Here is a 26,112-nt window from a genome sequence, read left to right on the forward strand (position 1 = left end):
CCATAATGATTCTTCAGTTGTGGTTACTATCACCTCACTCCCTCTCCTGCATGTTTTTGGTTCTTCTAATTTCTGTAAGTTATCTTTATTATGCACCAGTGGGTTTTTATCAGTTTCTTCATTAAATTGAGTAAACTTCATGAACGCTTAAGCAACGAGATTTATATTTGTATGTACATCTATGTAGGATAGATTCGCTTTCTTTGACGTCGATATCTTTCTTTGACGTCGATACGATATATATATATATATATAGCCTACTAATAGTAGAAACAAATGTCACTAATTTATTTTACGCTCCCCCTTAGTGCTTATCTCTCCTCATATTCTGCTCGCAGGTGATCAGAGATGAGCCTGCCCTCCATATACGAGACATTTGATTATGCTATATGCTCGTTGATGTTAAAATACATGTTTTAGGTTTCAAACCGATGCAGGCTCATTCATTGACCCGCTATAACTACGCTATAACAGTATTGGGCTAGTTTTTGGCTTGTTTTTGAAGGTTACTTGCTTGACTCGCTATAACACTGAATGCAAGGAAGTGAAAATTGGGGTATAATGAGATGTCGGGTGCGTAAGTGATGTGGGTTGGCTATGCTGCTGAAACTATATGGTTTACATAGACAAGACCGAATGCACCGAATTGTGGTTTCATCATGGCCCTTTTTGGTTCTACTCGCCGTTAATACGGGATTGCGCACAAACAGTAAGTTTTGCATGTGTGTTGTTGGATTTTGTTTGTTTGGAGGGGACTGGGCACTACAACATGCACCGCAAAGGTGTTCTGCGCCATCAGATTACCGAGGGTGGATGTGGAGAGGGGCATTTTATGAGGATTATGACGTGTTGTTTATTTCAATCTAGTGACATGAAGCATTTTTATTAAGAACAACAGAAATGCTCGTTTTAGGACCCAAGAAACAAATTGCTTTGGTAGCCCATATGGAAAATATATTTTTGCAATGCAAACTGTATGTAGAATATTTGATGAATATATGTCGAATCAATTTAACTTAATTCAAAATATATTTCAGGTATCAACATGTCACCTTTTACTCTTAAATGTTTTTTAAAGCCCATGTTAAAATGCATTTTTCAGATCCTGTGAAAGTAAAAACATAAAATTGAATTACTGATGTACTGATTATATCACATTTAGGTGTTTAAACACATTTTATAGATATACATTTCCAAAATACAATCTCATTGTCAACTATATTCTAATATAGTGGAGTAGTGGTTAGTGCGCCTGACTGAGGTTCGAAACATAGCCTTCCCAATGTTACATTATATTTAAAAATGTAATAAATACTTTTTTTAAATAAATATATTTAAGCTGCCAATTTCAAACATTTTGACATATATTTCCCAAATGTATTTAAACATATTTAAAATACATTTATTTTCCTTATGGGAGATCTCACTGTGAACCTCGACGGCTGGTCGTGTCTCAAAAAATTGTAAGAAACATCGTTTCCCTCGACCCCTCTCCTTTGATGAACATATAAAATATACCTCAAGAGTTGCTTATTTTCTTCTTCAAAACATTGCAAAAATCTGAAACCTTCTCTGAAAAACTGATACATAAAAAATTATCCATGCTTTTGTTACTTACCATTAATATTTCGGTTTTTTTACATCCTTTTATCCACAACAATAAGCAGTAGAAATACAGTATTTTACATTCCAAAAACCAATTACGTTTACCATTATTTTCTGGATATTTGAATTACTTGTACAAATTACATTATAAATACATATCATTACAGCTAAAATAAAGTTCCAAGGGAAGGGAACCCTGGGCACAACTCTAGTGTACATGAAGACTTGTTTGTACTTTGTTTAAACTTGTTGACTGAATTTAGAATTTGAATGTGTGAGTTGTTGGACGGAGAATTGAGAAAGTATATTATAGATGAGCAACTTTGTGATAATGTAGATGTAGTGATAGGATGTCACCACTGAACTAATACTTTTTCAAAGCACTTGTCAGCCATAGCCACTCCTGGTGTAATTATCCCACTGAAAAATAATCCCTTTTTTTTGTAGTATACTAATGTTTATTTGAATTATAGTATACACTGCTGAGCCACAACATGACCACCTGCCTAATATGCTGTTGGTAGTTCTGACCCACCAAGGCATGGACTATACAAAACCTCTGAAGGTGTCCTATGGTATCTGGCACCAATATATTAGAAGCAAATCCTTCCAGTCCTGTAAGTTGCCAGGTGGAGCCACTGTGGATTGGACTTTTTGGTCCAACACATCCCACAGATGCTCTATCGGATTGAGATCTGGGGACTTAGGAGGCCAGGGCAACACCTTGTACATTTAATCATGTTCCTCAGTTCATTCACAAATAATGTATGCAGTGTAGCATTGGTGCATTATCCTGCTGAAAGAGGCCACTGCCATCAGGGAACACCATTGCCATGAAGTGGTGTACCTGGTCTAGAATGATGTTTAGGTAAATGGCATGTGTTAATTTAAAGTTGACATGAATGCCCAGAACCAGGGTTTCCCAACAGAACGTTGCCCTCAACATCGCACCCCCTCTACTAGCTTGTCTTCTTCCCACAGTACATCCTGGTGCCATCACTTCCCCAGGTAAATGGCGCACACATACATGGCCCGTGCAGGTGATGAAAAGAAAACAGGACTCATCGGACCAGGCGACCTTCCACTGCTTCAAGGTCCAGTTCTGACACTTGCATGCCCATTGTAGGCGCTTTCAACGGTGGACATGGGTCAGCATGGGCATTCTGTCTACGCAGCAGGGTACTAGGACCTTTGTGTTGACACATTCCTCCAATATCAATCATTGGAATTTTCTTTGACTTGTGCCACAGAAGACCTGTTGATTTGGATCAGACGGGATTGCCTTCATTGCCCTTGTGACCGATCCCCCTTTCGCTAGTTTGTGGTTTGTCCCTCCTTGGACAACTGTCTGAACTCACCACTGCTGACTGGAAGCACCCCACGAGCATACAAGTTGACTAAGAGAACTGACTGTTTGCTTACCATTTAATGTCCTCAAACCTTGACATGTGCCCTTATTCATTATTCACTCTGCCTCTGAGTGGTCAATGTTTTGGCTCAAAAAATAAATGAGAGAATCTAGGTGAAGGAAGTGGTTGATTGAAGCAGTTTGGATTAAATAAAACGATGTACCTCGTCTGCATGAGAACCATAATCCACAGCTCTTCTGCTTTGTCATCTAACCATTCAAAGCAAATGTGTTGTTTTTTTTTTTTTTACATATATGTAGTTTGTGGAGCAATGGTCAAAAACCAAATATTTTGATACCAGTGTAGCTCTGCAAAAGTACTCTGCTTTCAACAATGGAATAGATTGCAAACTAGCTACAAAGTGCAGCTTTAACATGTCATTAAGCTAAGTTTCATTATGTGGTAGCAGTTCATACAACTTTGGATATGATTATATTAAAATATAGGAAAACAGAATATTTATTCTTATTCTGTTACCCTTCATTAGCAGGGGATATCTTAGGATCAAAAGAAATATGCTGTGAGCAAAGCCCATTTAAAACTCTAGCCCTACATAGCTTTTTTTCATGTCCTTTGGACAGTTACACACATTAAAAGATTAACCAGAATGACTCAGGCTCAAATAATCATTAAAGACATTAAATATTGCTGTCCAACAATGATTCCTGACCAAATTTAATAAGCCAGAGCAATTATAAAAACAATCGATTGATGTTGCCTTAAGAATTTACCAAAATGCCCCCACTAAGTATTTACATGGGGTGTGAATACATGCTTGTTTATTAATTTGGAAAATGTTCTGTAACTTTCACTGTAGGGGAACATTTAATTGAATGCCTTTTATTTTAAAATTCAAACCTGAATGGCTATGATTGTGAATAATGAGATTGTAACCTGACTTTCTCTGAAGCTGTTATGGCTGTCAGAAATTTGAAGGGAAGCATGGAATATGGGCCTACAGTTGGTGACACGGATGCTCTTTAACTTGGAAACTTTGAAGTGGATGGAAAGTTTGCTATAGAATAATTCTTGCATGGGTGCAAAGTATTTACATGTGACATTTTCTGTCAGCTTCTAATTCTGGGCGTAACACGAGAACAGTGTTTTAAATCATTAGTGAATAATAATCTGCTTGTGTTTTAATGATGTGAGAACCATTATTGAAGTTTTATTTTGTCTTGCCTGACCTTTTACCATATTTTTACCGGATTTTAAGTGCATAATTTTACAGAAAAATAAACATGAATTAATCTTTATCCTTTATAAATCAGTGGCTAACACGCTCATTTTAGCGGTGATTTGCCATATACTAAGGTGTTTCATTCATGTTTTAACAGGACAATTCACTGTTTTTGCTAAATTTCCTAAATAAAAGATATACAGTTTCCCGGTGTTGTCCTACAATTTTTTTTTGTTATTTGACAGTTTAAGTACATTAATTTAAAGTAAATAAACATTGATGAAACATTTTCCTTCGTAAATTCATTGCAAATATCTGCCCCCTGATAGGACTGTTCCCAGACATGAGAGAAAACCAGCTTGTTGTAGCACAACTGTTCCAAAATGTTGTTCATCAGCAGTGCTTGTTCTATTTGATATTTAGATTGTTGGCTTACAATCACGCTAATAAACTCTCTCATGAAGAAAGTTGAGTCTGATTTAGTTTCAAAACAGCTAAACAAAATCCCCAATCTCCAAATGAAATCAATTTTGAGATCTATTTTATGTGTAGTAATTGTACCAACCACTAGAAGACACTAATCTAATTTTTAGATCTTTGAGAAAAATAATATATTAAACAAATTAAATATAAAAATTAAAATATAAAATATATTTTTTCCACAGTCTGCCCCTTCAAAATCCCATTTACTGTTAATAGCAAATGTATGATTGAAGTTTCCTGTCATTATTTATGCAGAGAGGCACATCTTATTCCTTACACTTCCATGTGTTGTGTTTTCAGTTCCCATCGATTTTACACTTCTTACATCTCCAAGTTGTAACTGTGATTTTCAGTCAATGGATCATCACTGGCTGCATTGGACACTGGGGATTTCCAGGCCTTCTCTGAGTGGCCCTAGGGGTGCTGGGTTGAGAAGGAGCTCTGGTTGTGCTGGGTTGATCAGCTGCTGATGGGTGCTCTGGCTCATTCTGTAGACAAAAAAACAACAGATTCAGACATTCGTTTTACCTTAAAATAGCACCAGGGGGCCTTTTTTTCTTGGGTGGGGGGGGGGGGTGATTTTCACACTTCCACGGAACTGAGTGGAGGTTGGGGTTGTATGTATACATTGCCTGGCTAGCCAGCCTAGTTTCAATGTACGGTGGTGTAGGTGTACAGCCCCTTTACATTGGAACTAGGCTAGCTAGCCAGGTAATAATGTTTGCTACTGGAATAAAGCTCCAACTCAGTTCTCTACACTTTGTGTAGTTGTGAAATAATCTTCCCTTCTCAGGTATTCTAGGCTAAATCATGATACCCTTATTATCCATTTCCCACTACCTATTTCCTTTAAAGAAATACAACACACCCAATGTAGGCAACTGTATATTATCAACTTCACAAAGATAACCAAATAGAACAACATGTGTACTTGACATAACATCACCAGTATATGAACAAAATATAATCAGTATAATATTAAATCATCAATATAATATCAGTATATTGATATATTATCAGTATGTCGATATGCTATCATCGGTAAATCGATATATCATCAGCATATCCATGTGACTGGGGCCTCATTTGTCACTTATCTATGTTACGCACGCCAACAGCAGAACCTAGGGGAATGCCAAGACATAACAGACACCCCAACAATAATGATTAGATAAAGACAAGCAACGGAATAACAACCACAATCTGCGGAACTGCAGTGCAATCAATATGTTTCATCCACAAGAAAGGTGGTGCACTGAATAAAATACAAACAGGAAAACTTGGGCGACACCACCTACCACTGTAACGTAAAATAATCCCCTTAACCTAGTCTAACTTCAAACAAAAGAACCCTTCCCTAACTTTTATAGATAAGTGGCCCAAACCTAATTACACTACCTGACCTCTCTAAAACCTGACTAATACAGGGAAGTCTGGTGTGACTATACAAAGGTGCATACTACATGCAGGTATGTATACTCATGGGCATCTCACCTCACCCTATTTCCCCTGCTGCACCCAACTCTGTGGACGCATGAAGACAAAAGACACACACCCACAGAAATGAAAAGACAGCTCTTAAATGTCAGTCTTAAATATCCAACAAAAAATAAACAAAACCAAAGGCAGGAAAACCCACATCCAATCCCCCTCCTGCACATGTAGGCAATTAACTGACAGACACATGGGCAGGGCATCTATCAGGGCACGTAACATCTGTAAATAGACTAAGCAGGAAGGGGGAAAAACACCAAAGGCCCCAGAACAGCACACTTATCTGGGTCCAAATCAGAAACCGGTTCAGTTTGTGGTAAACCAAGATAGTTTCAACACAGCCTTTTCTGTTTTCAACTTCACCATTTCTTCCTAATTTCTGATTAAATAAATTCTGGCCTCAAAGCTGCTTCCTGGGTAGAAACAATTGTGTAACAAGAACGGTTAACAGTTAAACAGTGGTCCAAACATCATCCAACCAATATTTCTTTCCCTCACAATGGTTCAACTGAATACAATCCATCATCACTTGGTCAAAGGGGCCATCAGGGGGAGGATGGTTGGACTGGGTTACAGCTTGTCCTCGCCCTACATTAAACTAGGCAATTTGAACAGAAATGTAGAGCATAATTTGTAAAGCCAAGTGTATACAAGTACTTATTGACCATATTTACAATTCTCCCTTTTGAAGTGCGATCTTTCCAAGGAAAACAACATCTGGATGTAGTATGGGCCTCACATTCACATATAGCCATCTATCTAGGTAACAAGACAGCTTCTAACTAGTTGCAAAAAGTTTTGAATAAGCTGGCCATATTGGATCTGTGTAAGTATTGAACCCATGCACTTTCCACAATGTACCAAAGTCATGTACAACAACAAAGACATATCTGCTGTCGGTTTAAATAGTAACATACAGTAAGAGTACCGCCTGAAAAAACTACCAAAGTAAGAGTAAAAGAGTACTTGATCAAAAAAGTATGTGAGTACTAGTTACATATTTTGTTCAATACATTATAACGCCATAGTTACAAGGAAAAATTATTTAAGAAAGTACAAACGCAAACTGAATTTTTAATGTTTGAATAGGCAATAGGCATTCTATGCCTATATAGAAAAACAATAAATTGCAAAAGTAAATAATACTGTATTCTAAATTATATTATTATTATTTGTGTTGCAAATAAGATTCTTGCAAATTAAGGTAATCATACACGTTACTGGTAAAAAATATATATATATTCATCTTGTGTAGTGTTAAGAATTTTCTTTTGCATGTTAATTATTGGGTTTTAATCCTGTCTCTCTAAGCAAGACAGGAGAAAAGTCTGAGTGAGTGTGAGACAAAAGGCGGTCTTGACCTATTCTTCCCAGAGATAAGGTGTGCAAATTACAACAGAATGTATGGAGTTTTTAATCTTGAAAGTTATTGTATTCAATCATATTTTCCTAACCTGGCTGCAGCATACAATTTAATAAAACATAAAAATACATGGTTATTAAATCAGCATTATTTAAACTTCATTTACCTAAACAATAGTAATGCTCAGTACATCTTGTCAATCAAATATTTGTTGTTAGTAAGTCAGGTCTTGGTGGAATTACTGACTGCATTGCAACTAAGCCGCCTGGTTAGCAGCAATTGCTTTCAACTAAAATCTAGCTAGCTAGATTGTCTGCTAACCATAGACATAATAAAGAGTAGATGCCGCAAAGACCGCTACTGCCTATTGGCGCTGACGAGCCGTCGGGCCGCCATCTTGGACCGGTCAGCCGCTCCACTCAGTGTAATCTGTTTTGGCAGGTGAAATGAGCTGTCAGTGCATTTCATTAATCATACCTCAGTGAATACCTTACTGTGTAGCTGGTTCGGCGTATTTTTATATTCATAGTGGGCTTAACAGTAATAGAATATTCTGATATATGATATAAAGTGACCAGACGTCTGAGAACAAAACTGGGAACATAATCCCCAAAAAGGAAGAAAAACAGGGACATTTCCAGTTTGACTATCATTCTGATTGAAACACCTAATGTGTAAACAGTGGGAGTAAAGTCAGATATATATATATATTTTCTCTCACTTTCATTTCACCACCCCCCTCCCAACATACACACACGGGTCCCAGTACTCTGTCTAAAATAGCAGGATGAAATGAAAAGTGACAGTTTTTATTTCAACTGCACATTTACTTTTTTGAAACTCCCTTGAAAAGTCTGCAAATTTTATGTAGCAATTTTCAAAACACAGTTACAAAGTGCTTAACAGAACCCAGAGGGAAAGAGATCAGGGTTAAGACAATCCCAAACACAAAGACATAATGTAAAGATAAACTTCACTACACACAATCTTGCAACCACAGTGTAAGGCAAAGGAGACCAACATTTTTATTCCTGGAGACACACACCATGAGGCTATTCATGAAACACAAACAGAGGTATTTACAGACCCACCAACACTTACAGCAGTATTCACATATAATGTGACAGGCCACTGTTTCCAGGAAGTTTTAAGCCATTGCTTTCAGTTTCTGTGTAAATCTTGTCAGAATGATGACAGATATGATATAAAGATACTATGTGTGGTGAGTAAGGTTAAAGTACAGATAAAGCTTAGAATTCGTTTTGGGGTGCCGGAATTTAGGATTAAAGTCTTGAATTGTCGTGGAACCACACACACGCACACGTTCTAAAACCCCAGAAAGAGGACAGTTTTGCAGAGCTTCTTCCTCGTGCTCCCTTTCTGCAGTTCAAGAGAGGTGAGTTTGGCAATGGGGTGCAGCCTTATTTTGAGAAACACAGACACAACCAATGACAACAAGTCAGAATGATGGTTGTCAATGCCAAACTGAGTCTCCTCAATGTGTTCCCCAAGCAGAAAACATCCTCCGTTCCAATCTCCTCCCGGACGATGTGTGTGATTGTTGACACCTTAGGAGCTTGCATTGGTGAAGCTTAGCGGATCACCCTCTCTGCAGCTCTCAGCACCTTATTAAAATAATAATTTTAAAAAATACATTATATTTATATAGCGCTTTACACAAACATTTCAAAAGGAGGTCAAGATTATTTTCTTCCTTCAAGTTTCTTAGAAGCTTTCTTCAAACAAAACTTTTACTTTGATGCATATCTGTTGATAATGAACCAAAGTTGCTGAAATTGTGAATAAGCTTGTTTGCAAACCATTCTACTATCAGATGTTCTGTTGCCTTTATTTTAAGTGGGGTGGGTATGAGACACGAGAGGTATCTCACTTTTGTTAGGGTGAATTACATGTGAATAATACACAGTGTTGGGCAAGCTACTTGGAAATTGTAGTGAGCTAAGCTATTATTACTCTGCCAGGAATAAAGCTTCACTACACAAAAGCTACCACCCAGTCAAATGTAGCAAGCTATGTAACAAACACAACAGTAGGCTAGTTCACTACATAGGAAGCTACTTTAGGTGGTGCTAATTTTACATGAATAGAAATGTGTAGCTTGTGTGGCCAAGCTACTTGGTAAATAAAGGAGTTACTACTACTGAAAAGTTACTTGATTCTGGAAATAGTGAAGCTACCACCAAAATACTAAGTTACTAGCTAAGCTAGTACTGTCCAACAATGATAATACCGTTTTTATATAGACTGTATCATAGATAGACTGTATCATAATAATATTTGTTTTATTCATAGTAATATTTGTTTTATTTCTACAATAGCATTCTTGTGTCAGTTGTAATGGAATATGACTTATTAAGTCTCAGTTCATAGCTGGGTGAACACCGGCTGGTGCAGTATACATAGCCTAGCTAGCTGGCTACGATTTCAGTACAGTAATATCAAAGATCCTTGCTACTTCTCAACTCTGGTAATATTCTACTCACAAAATACAGTCAATAGTACGGTAATGTTAAATCTTACTTGTAAAAAGTAATCCCCCGAGCCTTGCTTTCGATGGTTCGCTGATTTGAGCTGGAATATGCTGCACAGTGCTCTGGCATCGTTGCTTCTGCTGCTACGCAACTAGGAGTATGACCGGTCCAAGATGGCGGACGTATTTCTCGCGCCCAGCAGCCAATGCGGGGTCTACTCTTTATTATGTCTATGCTGCTAACTAAGTGCATAATAAAGTTCAAGTCAAGCCCAATGAACCACTGACACAAATATACATTGTGGTGTTATTATATATTGTAGGTTAGCTAGAATATTACATTATAATTGGGATATATTAAATGTTGTTATACTGTACTCGTTCAATGACAGAAAAGTTGAATCTAAAAAAAAAAAGATAGCGATAATAAAAGGATTAAGTAGCGCGAGCCGGTTTGGTAACCGTACCTCTATGTGCTTGCGGAGCTATGATGATGAGTATTTATACACATAGATGGCTGTATCTTTGCGAATAAAAATACAAAATTTCATGATGACTGTGTTTGCCTATTTTAAATTTAAATCGAAACATGTCGTGAGACTGTGGACAGAGATTAGAATTTCCGTCGTCAACGTCCTCCAATTGACAACTTTCCATGTCGGTGTCTATCCTTTAATTAGCTACGTCTGTGCTCGCACTCCGATGTAGATTTAAAGGAGCGGGAGGGAACCCTCAAACTCATTTCAAATGACTGAAGACAAAATTGTTACGAAATGAATGAAACGGGGTAAAGAGTACGATTTATTTAAAAATAATAATACTTGAATAAGAGTAGAGTACTGCCCCCAGAAAGTAACTAGAACAGTACTTGTTCCTCTGAAACTGTACTCATTTGCATTACTTGTTAGGCGTTACTACTGTTAAGAATTTTACGTGTATCAGAATTTCTGAAGAAGGACAAGGCTCCGGTCCAAATGGAAATTTAGCACAAAGATTTATTAATATGAATTGATAAGTCAAAATACATGAAATACACTGCAGCGGTCAAATATTTGCTCAACCCTCGAGCTTCCACAAAATATTCGCCCCGAATCAAGATCGAACATCGGTTTTGATTCTCCCGCCACAGGGGCGGTTACTTTTCACTCTCCTGAGTAAAACCCATCCTTATTGGCTCTTCATTGGCATGGTGACATGTTGGACGAATCTCTTTGTTTTCGCTGTCCAATGAAGAAGGGCATGCTGTAAACTCTTCCCATTTGGGGGTTATTCTCGGTAATAGATCAACAGGTTATTTGCATACAGGTGTGAAATCTTAACCAGGTTACAGTAATTTACATTCTATTGTCCTAACCTAGACTAGAACATCAGGGGGTTGGAGACAGAAGGTCTCTTTGTGCTGTATAGGGGGCAGTTTCATTTGTATGTTAATTGTGGGGTTTTAATCCTGTCTCTCTATCTGAGCCAGGTGTAAAGTCTGAGTGAGTGTGGCTGAGTGTAATGTATGGAGTTCTAAACTTTTTATGGTTATTGTATTCAATCATATTTCCCTAACCTGGCTGCAGCATACAATTTAATAAAACAAAAACATAAGAATACATGGTTATTAAATCAGCATTATTTAAACTTCATTCATCTCAACACTACCAATGGAATTGTATTCGAAAGAAAGTTAAGTTTTTCTTAAAGCAAAAGTTTCGCATTACAGGAAGGTTTAGTACTTGTGTGAGCGTCTCCTCCAGCGAATGCAAGGATGGGAGCAAATTATTCCTGATTAAACGCAATGTCGGTTGGCTATGCCACCTAAACTAATGTAACACCCCTATCAGCAAACACACCCTTGGCACATGGCAAACGCTCTCTCTGAGCTGTAGCTAACCCCACCCCTCTTATTGGGAAATACATGGAAACAGCACTTGACCAGAAAGCAGGGTTGTCACACTATGGAGGAAACACAGGTACACGGATCCCTGTCACACACAGGGGAGGAGCCAATAGAGGTTGATGCCTGCCTTATATAAACTATGGCCGAGGGAACCCTAGAAACACCCCTGCTCTCCAAACACCCAGAGCTGCCACCTCACCGCAGGACCTCACACCCAGATAAACAGCCCCAACCAACTGCAAGACCCAGTCCTCATAATGGGAAATGCATGAACATAAATGCCTGCAACCAGCACTTAAAGGAATGCGATTTACCAGAAAGCAGGGTTGCCACACTATGGGGGAAACACAATAACCTTTTTTTCACAGACAAGACGGAATGAACCGAGTTGTGGTTTCATCATGGCCCTTTTTTGTTCTACTCATCGTTAATACGGGAATGCGCACAAACAGTAGGTTTTTGATGTGTTCTGTGTGTTTGTTGTGTGATTTTCTTTTGTTTGTGTGAAGGAGAATGCAAGAACAAACCAATATCAAACCAATATCAAAATGTTTGTCATTTGCAATAACAAGTTATGGCAATGAAATGCTTGGTTTTCCTACTCCCGACAGTGCAGTTAAAGTTAAAAAGCTGGCACTTCCCCCACACTGCCTGAATAGCCTTTATTGTCCGTGCTGCACAATGAAATGTAATGCAGTGGTGTTCTTCCGCCATCAATTTCTTCCATGAGGGTAGTATTTCTTCCGTCTCAGTGTTCCGTCCAGCATCTATTGTGCTGCATTTCCACTGGTGCTTTCCCCTGGTACCAGGGCTACCCCAGTGGTTTATGATAATGTTGGCTCTAGACTTTCCTGTTTCAACTATAGATTTGCAGATTTGGGGAGTAACAGATCCATTACAAGCAATCCATTACATGTAACAAAAAAACAGTAACTGTAATCCGTTACATTACCAACGCAAATATTGTAATCGGATTAGATATAAATATATTAAATATTTATTAATAATAATAATTATTTTTGGATTTCTTGAATTGAAAAATTGGTGCACAAAATAATTATGACAGTTTGCATGCTTGACAGGTGTGTGTGTGTGTGTGATCATCATGTGCGCAAAAGTAGACACGCATAGCCAGAATAGTGACTGATTTAGTGAGGAACAGAAGGGTTAAAATTAAGAGACCACTGCAAATTGAATGCTTCTGTTCCTCACTCAGAACTTTTATTTTTTGCATTTTTGGAAAGGAAAGAAAAAGGTGCAGTGGTCTCTTTAATTTTTCCGGAAGCTGTATATGCTTTTAAAGAGGCAGTGTGTGACTACAGTGAAGTCCTCAGCATTCAAGGCTATGTTCTTTATGCAGGACAATGGTCCATCACATGCATCCAAGAACTCCATTGCTTGGCTAGCAAGCAGTGGCCTCAAAGATGCCCAAATAATGACCCGGCCCCCTTCCTTACCTGACTTAAATCCTTTTGAGAACTTGTGGACCCTTCTAAAACGTGAGATTTACAGTCAGGGAAGACGATACACCTCTTTGAACAGCATTTGGGAGGACTTATTTGTTGCACTTTAAAATTTTTTTATAAACAAGTGAGATGGGAGAAATAATTTTTGTAATTTCAAATACATTTTGTAATAAACAAAATCTTGACAAATACGATTTGCCTAATAATTGTGCACGCAGTGTATATGCAAATATTTTATGGCATCCAGTTTAGATATTGTCAGGTCCAGATGAAACAAAGACCAACGTGTCAAAATTTTGATTGTGAGGTAACCACCAACCAAAAAGCAAAAGCAAGCAACTGCCTCAGTTGATTTGTTGAATTTAAATGGGCTCAAGATTTTAGATTTCCACTATACTCCAACAACTTTGGTGGAGCTCTGATAATCCGATTCTGTTGACATTTTACAAATCGATGACCAACTCTGCAAGCAAATATCCTTTCATCAAACCAGGAACTATTGTTTGAATTATGAGATCCATGAAACTTCCCTAATATCCCTGTAAGTGAGCTATAATCTCATGTTTTGTCATCCATTTCATAAATGTATTGTCTTTCTAGTTTCGTGCAACTAGACAGCCAAATACATCTCTGAAATGGAACTTTGATCAGAACAGTTGTCTGGATAATGCCTCAACTCCATTAAGTGGAAAAAAGGTCAAACATGCTGAAGAAAACAATAAATGCCGTTAAAGATGCTGTAAGTGACTTATAATAATATTTATTATTATTATTATTAAGTAAAAAAATAAATCAACCTCCCATTTTGGGCTAAATGTTTAATATTTTGTTTATCTATGGTCTACAAGTATAGTCACTGTCCTACTGCACTCAGACAGAAATTCAAAATGTTAAAACATTAGTTTGAGGCTCATATCAGCACATACAGGACAGTACATTTCCCAGGTCCTGTTTTGGTTGGACAGCACCACTTTTATAATCAATGGTCAAAAACCCTTGAATACAGTTTTAAAAATCTGCGAATTTCACGTCAAACATATTGAATATGGACATTAATCTACCCCTCCTATTAGCTCCATTGCAATGTGACTAATTGCCAATCCCCTTCATTACAACCATTATACTGCCATTTTAGAATATTTTTTTTCTCTCCAGCTCTGAAGGTGATTGGAGGAAAGAGGACTGTGATCCTGGGCGAAGATGCTGACCTTTTCTGCAGATTGTCTGAGGCTGAGGAGTTTGATCAGATAACATGGCAGAAAGAGACCAGGGAAAATTCCAACAAACATAATTTCTTTGTCATTAAACCCGATGGGACTACTAGCAATGTGAATGGGTTGATAGGTAGAGTTCTGTTTATTGGGAACACATCAGATTATCTTGGATCGATTCGAATAAGAAATGTCACGCTTTTGGATGAAGGCACCTACACATGCATCTTCAGTATTTCCAGTGGACCAATCCAAACAGAGATGTCTCTGACTGTGATCGGTAAGGAATTTAATCAAGTCTACATCTGAATAGATGTTGTAGTTTAATACTCAAGTTAATCAAGAGCAGAGACTTTTTGCAGATATTTTTTAAATGGTCTTAACCAACACTAAATTTTAGTAGCAAATTGTGTCAATTTTTTTGCTTATTATTTATCAAATGACCTGGGAGCATATAGAGTACAGTGCCTTCCAAAATTATTGAGAGAGTAATACATTTATCCTGGTTCAGATCCACATAGTGGCATAATGTCGTCTGTTGTCTACTTGTTTTATTTCTTGTCCCAGTTCCTCCAGTGATGTCAGTGACAGGTCACGTCTCTCCTGTTGGGGACAATGAAGTCGTCTTGGTAACCTGCATTGCTGCAGCTGCCAAGCCAAAGGCAGAAGTCTTTTGGGACACTGGTGCTTTAAACAAATCATTGAGGTGGGTGACAAACTCCACCCAGCACGCCAACGGCACCAGTACAGTACTCAGCCAGCTTATTGGGCTCCCAACCAGAACAGCCAATCAGAAACAGGTTCAGTGTGTGGTCAACCAGTCTGCCCTGGAAGAAGAAAGAACCCTCTCCTACACCATAGACATCCACTGTAAGTATAGACTCCTGCCTTCCCAGGCTGTGGGACTAGTAGCCACTCTAACCATTCTGTCTCTATCAGACCCGGTTCTGTTCTACCCAACGCTACTCCGCTGCTTCCCACTGCTACCAAGTCAACAATTCAGTTGATAAAGGAAATGATCAATAACTGTCTGCATTCTTTGTGCGCTGCATCATGTGTTGATAAGTTACACCTCGGGGTCCAGAATTACATAATGGTCTGATCGCTACCTGAACTGCGTCATTCCGAGGCCCAGTCCTGATAAAGGATTAGCTCAGGCATTCTGAGGCTGGTGGAGCAGTTAGCCAAGCAAGCAAGTGTGTGTATATATATATATATATATATATATATATATATATATATATGTATATAGCACAATTCATACATACTGTAAAAGCAATTCAGTGTGCTTTACGAAGAAAAAGAGAAATATAAAAATGAAATAGAATAAAAACAATAATAAAACATTATAATAAAACATTGAATAAGAAAATTCTATAAAAAACAATATTAAAACATCACTAGTAGATTCCATGAGGAAGCTATGAAAGCAGTATGGCTAAACCGTGTGGTTAAGTTTAAGCGCTCAATCATAGGCGTGTGAAAACTGAAGTGTTATTAACCTGGATTTAGAAATGGATATGTTTGGGGCATGTCTAAGATCTTCTGGTCATTTATTCAAGTTCTGTGCAGCATTACCAATAAACGCAGCTTCGCCATGTTTAGGTTGGACTCTGGGCTCCACTAACTGACCCTGAGTTCATGGATCTAAGAGCCCTCCTCGATTTCTACTCTTCAAACATATCAGAAATATATTTGGGGCCTAAACCATTTAGTGAATAATAGAAAAATAGCACCGCTTTACATATGAACCTGAGTTGATGTGCTCTGATCTCTTGGTCCTGGCTAAAATTCTAGCAGCAGCATTCTGAATGAGCTGCAGTTGTTTTACGGTATTTGCGGAGTCCAGTTAAGAGGCCATTACAGTACTCAACCCTACTAGAGATAAAAGCATGGATGAGCTTCTCTTGGTCACCAAGCTCTTGATTCTATGTGTATTCTTAAGATGATAGAATGCTGTTTTGGTGACCGCTTTGATGTGACTGTTAAATGTGAGGTCTATCAGAGCACAAAGTTTACACACTTGGTCCCTGGTTTTCAGGGCTTGAGAATCCAGCTCTTTACTAATACTTGTTTTCTTAATTTTTTTGCCAAACACAATCTCTGTTTTATCCTGGTTTATTTGTAGCCAATTTTGGTTCATCCAGGTATTTATGTGCTCCATACAGGGACACAGTGAGTCTATTGAGCTGTTGTCATTTGGTTCGAGAACCATATATATTTGAGTATCATCTAACTAGCTATTGTAGTTAATGTTGTTCTGTGGAATTTGGCCCAGAAGTAGGATATAGAGATTGAACAGAAGTGTTTCGAGAACTGATCCCTGGGGAACTCTGCATGCCATAGCCACCCTATCAGATTCATGATTGCCGATGGTGACAAAGTAACCAACACTGTCTGGGTTTTTTGGGTTAGTTAGTTAGTACTCGATACTTATGTGAGGTAAATCAAGGTAGGAGTCCGGGCAATGTGTTTAATTTGGTTTAGGATTACAGTCTAGACCTCCTGGTGAAGTGAACCAGAATGACACCGGCTGTGGTTTAGAGGACACGTGTCTTTACTGTGCTTTAGCGGACATGTGTCTCTACTGTGGTTTAGAGAACATGTGTCTCTACTGTGGTTTAGAGGACACGTGTCTCTACTGTGGTTTAGAGGACACGTGTCTTTACTGTGGTTTAGAGGACACGTGTCTCTACTGTGCTTTAGAGGACACGTGTCTCTACTGTGGTTTAGAGGACACGTGTCTCTACTGTGGTTTAGAGGACACGTGTCTTTACTGTGCTTTAGAGGACACGTGTCTTTACTGTGGTTTAGAGGACACGTGTCTCTACTGTGGTTCAGAGGACACGTGTCTTTACTGTGGTTTAGAGGACACGTGTCTCTACTGTGCTTTAGAGGACACGTGTCTCTACTGTGGTTTAGAGGACACGTGTCTCTACTGTGGTTTAGAGGACACGTGTCTTTACTGTGGTTTAGAGGACACATGTCTCTACTGTGCTTTAGAGGACACGTTGTCTTTACTGTGCTTTAGAGGACACGTTGTCTTTACTGTGGTTTAGAGGACACGTTGTCTTTACTGTGGTTTAGAGGACACGTGTATTTACAATGATGGTAACGTGTCCGTTGAAGCTTGATGTGATGAAGCAGGGCCTCACCAACTGGATATAAAAAAATCACTCAGAAAAACAAGGTAAAACATAAAATGACAGCACTGCCTGCTCTTATTTGATTGCACTTTAATTATTATGCATGTCATCTGTCTTGGTATGGGTGTGTGAGTGTAAAACTATTTATATTCAGTAATTTTCTCTCTGTCCTCTCTCTTAGATCCACCTCAGATTGTAAACATTAAAGCGTCCCCCCAAGCCAAATACTTCCTGTGTGTTGTAGATGGAAATCCAAGGCCTAACTACATCTGGAGCAGGTACACGCTTCAATGTAAACCAGTTCAAACCAGATTAAGTATAACATTTTACTGACAAGATGCCCTGTAAAATCCATGTAATTCTTTGGCCGATGTTTGTATTCAGTTTTTAATTTCATACCTATATGTAAACAAACTAGGCAGTAGTGATGGGCGGTTAGTTCTGTCTTTTACAGCCACACAAGCCTGTAAATCCAAATGGGCCCTCCTCAACCACCAGACTATATGATAAAACCCGACACTAAACATGCAAATATACACTAACCTAAAGGATTATTAGGAACACCATACTAATACAGTGTTTGACTGCCTTTCATCTTCAGAACTGCCTTAATTCCACGTGGCATTGATTCAACAAGGTGCTGAAAGCATTCTTTATAGCATCTTGCAGTTGATGGAGATTTGTGGGATGCACATCCAGGGCACGAAGCTCCCGTTCCACCAGATCCCAAAGATCCTCTATTGGGTTGAGATCTGGTGACTGTGGGGGCCATTTCAGTACAGTGAACTCATTGTCATGTATAAGAAACCAATTTGAAATGATTCGAGCTTTGTGACATGGTGCATTATCCTGCTGGAAGTAGCCATCAGAGGATGGGTACATGGTGGTCATAAAGGGATGGACATGGTCAGAAACAATGCTCAGGTAAGCCGTGGCATTTAAACGATGCCCAATTGGCACTAAGGGGCCTAAAGTGTGCCAAGAAAACATCCCCCACACCATTACACCACCTCCACCAGCCTGCACAGTGGTAACAAGGCATGATGGATCCATGTTCTCATTCTGTTTACGCCAAATTCTGACTCTACCATCTGAATGTCTCAACAGAAATTGAGACTCATCAGACCAGGCAACATTTTTCCAGTCTTCAACTGTCCAATTTTGGTGAGCTTGTGCAAATTGTAGCCTCTTTTTCCTATTTGTAGTGGAGATGAGTGGTACCCGGTGGGGTCTTCTGCTGTTGTAGCCCATCCGCCTCAAGGTTGTGCGTGTTGTGGCTTCACAAATTCTTTGGTGCATACCTCAGTTGTAACGAGTGGTTATTTCAGTCAAAGTTGCTCTTCTATCAGCTTGAATCAGTCGGCCCATTCTCCTCTGACCTCTAGCATCAACAAGGCATTTTCGCCCACAAGACTGCCGCATACTGGATGTTTTTCCCTTTTCACACCATTCTTTGTAAACCCTAGAAATGGTTGTGCGTGAAAATCCCAGTAACTGAGCAGATTGTGAAATACTCAGACTGGTCCATCTGGCACCAACAACCATGCCACGCTCAAATTTGCTTAAATCACCTTTCTTTCCCATTCTGACATACAGTTTGGAGTTCAGGAGATTGTCTTGACCAGGACCACACCCTTAAATGCATTGAAGCAACTGCCATGTGATTGGTTGATTAGATAATTGCATTAATGAGAAATTGAACAGGTGTTCCTAAAAATCCTTTAGGTGAGTGTACAAAGAATAACATTTCCAATGCATTGAGTACCCCCTGATGAACAGAGAGTCCACAATTAAGAAATGGGGAAAATATGGCACAGATACTGGAATCCATATTGGACTGGGAGAGAGAGAAACTGGAATCCATTGTGGATTGGGAGAGAGGCAAATTTGGACTGGGGGACTTTTGCTAAGGCCCGAAACTGAAACTCCTACACTAAAACCAGGAGGGGAATGGAGGGTAAGATGGGGCTAACAGAGTGGTCTCTAAAATCTGGGACTTTTTTCAATTCAGAACACAATGGAATTTCTAGTGTAGTGTCTACTGTACTTAACCAAGGTACTGGAATATTCCACTCCCACATAGATCTAAACCCTGTCCCTGTGTACAAAACTACTGTTCACCTGGCTGTAGAGCTCACACACAAACACACCACACACACAAACACACCACACACACAAACACACTGTTCACTATACTATACAATACAAACTATTATTTCTATCTTCTTTCCTAAGATTCAACCCAAATCTAAAAAAGCCATTTATTAGAGTTCGGGTAAAGTTAAGCTCAGACATAAAGTTTATTGAGTTTAAAGTTTGGTTAAGATCATGTGTAGGGTTAATGTTGGGATTAGTGAAAATAAATGTTTTTGAAGGGCAATCAACCTTGGTGTGTCCGTTTAAGTAAACCTGTGTGTGTTTGTGTGTGTGTGTGTGTGCATGTGTCTAGCTTAACTATAATCATGAAGAAAAAACATCCCCGAACTATAGGTAAATCAGAAAAAGGCACTTAATTTTTTTCTCTCCATGGCTGTTCCAATCAAACCCAATCATCTGACAGCATCAACAACTGCAAATGATGGAGTTTTCTATGAAAGAAGGGTGTCAGATCCCTTCAATAGTTCCAGAAACACGCAACAACTAAGCCAAGGTGCTTTGAAGCTGAGGCAGCGCCGACCTGAATGTCAGTCAGACACAATGGAACACCATGACAGTATGAAGGACAGAGTCATGGCTTGGTTTCCACTCTCCCTACGTAACACAAACCAACACTGCAGAGAGAGAGGGGAGAGAGAGAGAGAGAGAGAGAGAGAGAGAGAGAGAGCGGTATGGAGAATAAATGAGAGCGTGAATGACCTGTGAATGCTAGAACAGACTGGCCACAAAAACTGAATATCCGGGTGAGGCATGTGACAATTCTAACAGAGTTACAGTCTTCTGTGGCTGAGCTAAGAGACACTGTGCATTCGGCAACTATAGCCTGGATGCTTCACTAAAGTCACCTTCATGGTAAAATGTCAAAAAAAACGATCTCAGCTAGAGTTTGTCAGAAGGCATGTGGGAGACTCTGAGACCAAGTGGAAGACAAAACAGAGCTTCAATGCTGAGTACTATGATTGACACAAGCCTAACACCACACATCGCCCTGACAACACCATCACTACCATGAAGCATCATTGTGTCAGCATTATTGCCATATTCTTGGCATATTCTTCTCTGTGACGTAGAAGAATATGCCAAGATGGTAATGAGACTTATCCAAAAATACTCATGGCTGTTTTTCCTGCTAAAGGTGTCTCTACCAATATTGATTAAAGGAGGTTCATTTTTATTTCATGTTGTTACACAATACATGTGGAAAAGTCCACGGAGATCAATATGTTTGAGTCATTGTATCTGCTTAGCAGGTTTCACTTATAGAGACATTTTGAAAATCATCAGATGTGAGGAGCGAACCGTATCATTAGGTATTATAGCCAACCCCCCACAAACCCTAACACCTAAATTTAAACCAAACACTTATCTTATTTCCTCAGACTATAAAAATAATTCGCTGTTAGTGAGATTGGCTGTGGTTTACAAAACCTGTCTAGTGAACTCACAGTTTTAGAAGAACAAGTCAACATGCATACATGAATGAAGTCCCTTTCATCCTCTTTCTCCCCAGAGATGTCCAGCCATGGCCTGGGTCTTCTGTCAGAGCAGATGGAGACACACTGCATCTCCTCAGTCTCAGCTCTGATCTGAATGGTCTCTATGTCTGTGAGGCCTCAAACCTGTATGGAAGTACAACTGGCTCCCTCTATATACATATAACCTCAGGTGAGAACCATCCTTACATGCCGATATAATTCAACTTGCTGCTTATACTTCAATTTCTACATGCTCACTTCTCTAACTGTGTGGCTTCATGATATCCTGACTAACTGCATCAGACCTAAGACCTCAACCACAGTTGAACAGGGAGGAAACATTTCTAACACCCTTTTCACAAATTGTAACTATGAAGTTGTGACAGTTAGCTAGCTTCTTACTTTTGTTTGACTCTTAGACGAAGGGGTTACATGCTTTATATGAATGTGACAGCCCAGTAGCATCTAGCTGCACGCCTGCAGACCCACCACCTCTCACTAAACACCACCTCTCACTAAACACTGTCCTCAACTAGCATCTTCCAAAATGCTGGCCCTTTTTTCCAATCATCCTCTGTCCAGTGTCAGTGTTCTTTTACCCATCTTTATCTTTTCTTTTTATTGGCCAGTTTGAGATATGGCTTTTTCTTTGAAACTCTGCTGAGAAGGCCAGGTCTGGCTATTTTCCTTTATAACAGGAAAAGTATTTTCATTAAAGTCAATGGTTTATTATCAAATTGTATGGTATAGGCCTGTTGCTACTGCTTTTCATCAGAACACATATCAAAGAAAACAGAAGCAGAGTGGCGCGTTTGTAATACTGAAAAACACAGTATTTTTAGCCCCTCACCAAAACCGTTTTGGGTGTCCTCACGTATGGCATCTTGGATATAACAGATTCTAACTTACTATTAGTAAATCCTTTATGTAGGACCGGCCTTGGCGTAACACACAGGGATTCGTCAATATTTTTGACAACCCTCCAAGGGGAGTAATGTGCCCCAGATTAAGGGGTTTGTGTCACACGTCTTATCCCATACAACAGGGTATAACTCTTCAGTCATTCATAAAATGTGGATCCACAGGATCCACAGGAACAACCATCATATGGTGTCATACAGTTGTGACCACAATCAGTCTATTTATTACAGTGGGTTTTTATTGCAGTTAGGCAGGTTTCTAATCAATGAACAGAATGTAATTCATTCTGAAGGTTGTTAGTGTTCATACTGCAATTAATATATAGATTTTTCGAAGAAAATAGGTATCCATCCTCAACAATTGGCACAAACAACAACATAAGCAACCATTTACTTACATTTCCATTTTGTATTAGTGATTACTGGGTCTAGTGCCGCAAAGAAAAATCCTGGATGTCTTCATGTGACCTGGGACTTGGGAGGAGACTAATCATCAAGCAGGTCAATGACACCAGAACAGCCTTAATGCATTTATGGAACTACTGGTGGGATGGAACACCTCTCTTCAAAGAGATGTCCCCTCATAGTGGTGTTTCGTTGATGGTGATTGGGTCCAAAATCGTTGGTCCAAAATCTCCCCTAGGTGTTCACTTTTGTGTTCATTCTCCTCTGTTTGAATATTGAAGCTCTGACACCAGCGATATTGTAGGATAAATTGTTTTATTATGATGAATAGCATAAATAAGAGCCACGGAAGCAGAATATTAAAGATTTACATCCTGCGTATACATTATTTTAATGCTTGAGTGTTCATCTGTATGTGTCTTGCTCTATGCATATTGAGTTGTAACTTCCATGTTCATGTCCAATTACCTTGGATGAGATTAACTCTTCTCATTGGTGGTATTTCCATGACTGGAATAACTGGTCTTGTAGTCAGGGCCGGCTCCAGGCATAAGAAACATAAGTGGTTGCGTAGGGCCCCCGACCGCTAGGGGGCCTCTGACTGCTAGGGAGCCCCCGACGATAGGTGGCTTAGGGCCCCCAAAACACTAGAGCCGGCACTGCTTATAGTAGTATATTGGGTAGTTATTATTTGTCAAACATTATTTAGAATTTAAACTTTTTCTAAAATCTCACGCCAGAAAAAGGCACCTGTGTTTGGGGTAACTCACTATCCACTGCGGTAAAAATGTACCTAGCCAGCCACATCTTGTCTATGTGTAATTTGTTGACAACAAAGCCTACATCTCAAAGCTTGCAAGCATGGGATGTATATTCTCAACATTGAGTTGTTGGGGCACAGTCTTTCCAGACAGGTAACATTTATTGTTATGTTACAGCCTTGTCGGCTTATTGGTCAAGCTTACCAGCTAGCTATTGTTTAACTTTATTTGGGTAGCTAATGGGTGTAGTAGTTCTGGCCTATAGGTAGACATGCATTATTATACACTGCTCAAAAAGGTTAAGGGAACACAGAATCATCACATTGTAATACCAAGTCCATTAAACTTCAGGGATACCAATCAGTCCAGTTAGGAAGCATAAGCGATGGTTTATCAATGTCTCATATTTTAGTGCAAATAAGTGCCAACAAGTGCACTGGAGAGGCAACTGCAAGACAACACCCAAAAGGGGGGTTTTGCAGGTGATGGCCACAGGTAATCTCTTCTTATCCTTCCTGACGGATTCTTCTGTAGTTTTGCATTTCGCTAGTGTCCTTGTCACCACTGGTAGCACGAGGCGGTACCTGCAGCCCATTCAGGTTGCACAGGCATTCCAGCTCCTCCAGGATGGCACAACCATACGTGCTGTCGCAAGAATATATACTGTGTCTCTCAGTACAATCTCAAGAGCATGGAGGAGATACCAGGAAACGGGCTGTTACATGAGGAGTGCTGGACAGGGCTGTAGAAGGGCATGAATCCAGCAGCAGGACCAGTATCTGCTACGTTGTGTGAGGAGGAACAGGAGGAGCACTGCCCGAGCATTACAAAATGACCTCCATCAGCCTCACTAGCGTTCACCAGAAAACCCCAGATTTGGCCGGTCAGCCATTGGTGCCTGTGATGGTAATTTCATCGATCAGAACTCTTAAAGGAGGAAGTACAAAGACAAAATTCTCTTGGCATAATTACGTTTATTTGCAAATAGAGAGACGCGTCAAACGCTTACAAAATAATCATCCGAGGAGTCTCTAACTTAATACATGACAATCATCAGTACTTATAGTGGAAAAAGGGGTGTGGAAAGATGCTGGCCATCTGTCTTGTGTCACATAGGTTTTATCCTTCCTGCCATAATGTTTACTGTTGTGTTTACCTAAACAGGCCAACTGACCTTACTTCCCCCCCAAGGACCAAATCCCCCCCCCCCCAAGGAACAAAGGACTGAAACCCTTCTTGGTCTAGGCAGAAGAACAGATAGTCAAAGTACCTAGTGATGCTGATCTTTATACAGACGTGTGTCACAATCAAAGAAAATGGTTACATACCAGGCAGTAGAAAGCAGACATTTCTCAAATGTACAGTGGGGAGAACAAGTATTTGATACACTGCTGATTTTGCAGGTTTTCCTACTTACAAAGCATGTGGAGGTCTGTCATTTTTATCATAGGTACACTTCAACTGTGAGAGACGTAATCGAAAATCCAGAAAATCCCATGCAATTGCAATTACAGAGATCATACGTTTCATGTAGTTCTTGACCAGGTTTGCACACACTACAGCAGGGATTTTGGCCCACTCCTCCATACAGACCTTCTCCAGATCCTTCAGTCGGTTGGGGATTTTGGGTTCCATTAACCGTTGTTGTGTCATATTGTTCTCAACAAATTACACAATGTACAGTAAAGATTTTGATCTTTAATATATTTAGTTTGAGATGTGTTATATAAGTGTTCCCTTCATTTTTTTAGGGCAGTGTAGTTCAAGGAAAACACTAATAATTGCTAACTGTATTCCTTCTCTCCTCACAGAGATCTCTCCTGCCTGTTGGGTTCTACTTTTTGTCATCTTATGTCTGATTGTTGCTGCTGCCATTTTCTTATGGTCCTGGTACAAATATGGGAAATTGCCTTGGTAATGTAATTTAGGGAAATATTGTGCACTCAATATGATAATGTTGTATTGATTTAGCTGTAATTATATGATTTAGCTGAAACGTACATTATTATTTGTGTATCTTTCTAGTTCAGTGGCCAGTTCACCAGAACAGGTAAGTTACAATTAGTGAGTAGTGTCATTGTCCACCATTGTATTGTGAGTTCCTACTTGTCTCCTGATGAAGCAAGTTTCTCATTGGCCACTGTTTACTATGTAATTTGTTAATACTGTCTGTTGACCTCCAGACAAGTCAAGACATGATTGAGGTGCCCATACGACAAACCGAGAAAACCACAGGAGACGAAGAGGCAGAATCATGATGTTGGAAACAAACCTTCTAATTGTATCATACTTTTTTTGGAATCATACAACTCATTAAACGGATTGTTTGGCCCAGATTCATGTTTCAATAAAAGTCCACTTACCTTGATTTGTTCCTGAAGGCACATTGACAAATAAAACTTCCATTATTCAGCTCTGTCCCAGTCTATAATTAGTATTTTTAGCATTGTCCACATTAATGAATGTAAACGGTGTGTCCCGAACTACAAAACCTGCATTCCAAGTGGAAGACTAATTCAAAACACTTTAAACAATGACTAGTGGTGTTCATTTCCTCAAAGAACCTGTCAGTGTTCAGAATAACGTTTTAATCTAACCCTAACCCTAAATCAAATGTTCAACTGAACTGATACTACCGCTGTTTACCGGTCAGTTTTGTTC

At 39.3% G+C, this 26,112-nt stretch overlaps 1 protein-coding gene across 6 annotated transcripts; it reads left to right on the forward strand.

Moving 5' to 3' along the window:
• The first annotated feature begins 553 nt into the window (after positions 1-553).
• On the forward strand, positions 554-25,863 carry LOC105027891 (nectin-3-like). Of its 6 annotated transcripts, none has more exons than XM_010900245.5 (8): positions 554-709; positions 14,532-14,867; positions 15,155-15,457; positions 17,915-18,011; positions 21,401-21,555; positions 25,263-25,365; positions 25,477-25,501; positions 25,635-25,863. In XM_010900245.5, exons 1-8 carry the CDS (start codon positions 598-600, stop codon positions 25,707-25,709), a joined length of 1,206 nt encoding a protein of 401 aa, XP_010898547.2. In that variant the 5' UTR covers positions 554-597; the 3' UTR covers positions 25,710-25,863. The 6 variants fall into 6 exon arrangements, with proteins under 6 accessions (XP_010898547.2, XP_010898550.2, XP_034153536.1 ...); XM_010900246.5 differs by lacking the exon at positions 554-709 and adding an exon at positions 11,942-12,361; XM_010900248.5 differs by lacking the exon at positions 25,263-25,365.
• The last annotated feature ends 249 nt before the right edge of the window (positions 25,864-26,112 follow it).

The sequence above is a fragment of the Esox lucius genome, chromosome 16, assembly GCF_011004845.1.
Source record: "Esox lucius isolate fEsoLuc1 chromosome 16, fEsoLuc1.pri, whole genome shotgun sequence".
NCBI classification, from domain to species: Eukaryota; Metazoa; Chordata; class Actinopteri; order Esociformes; family Esocidae; genus Esox; species Esox lucius.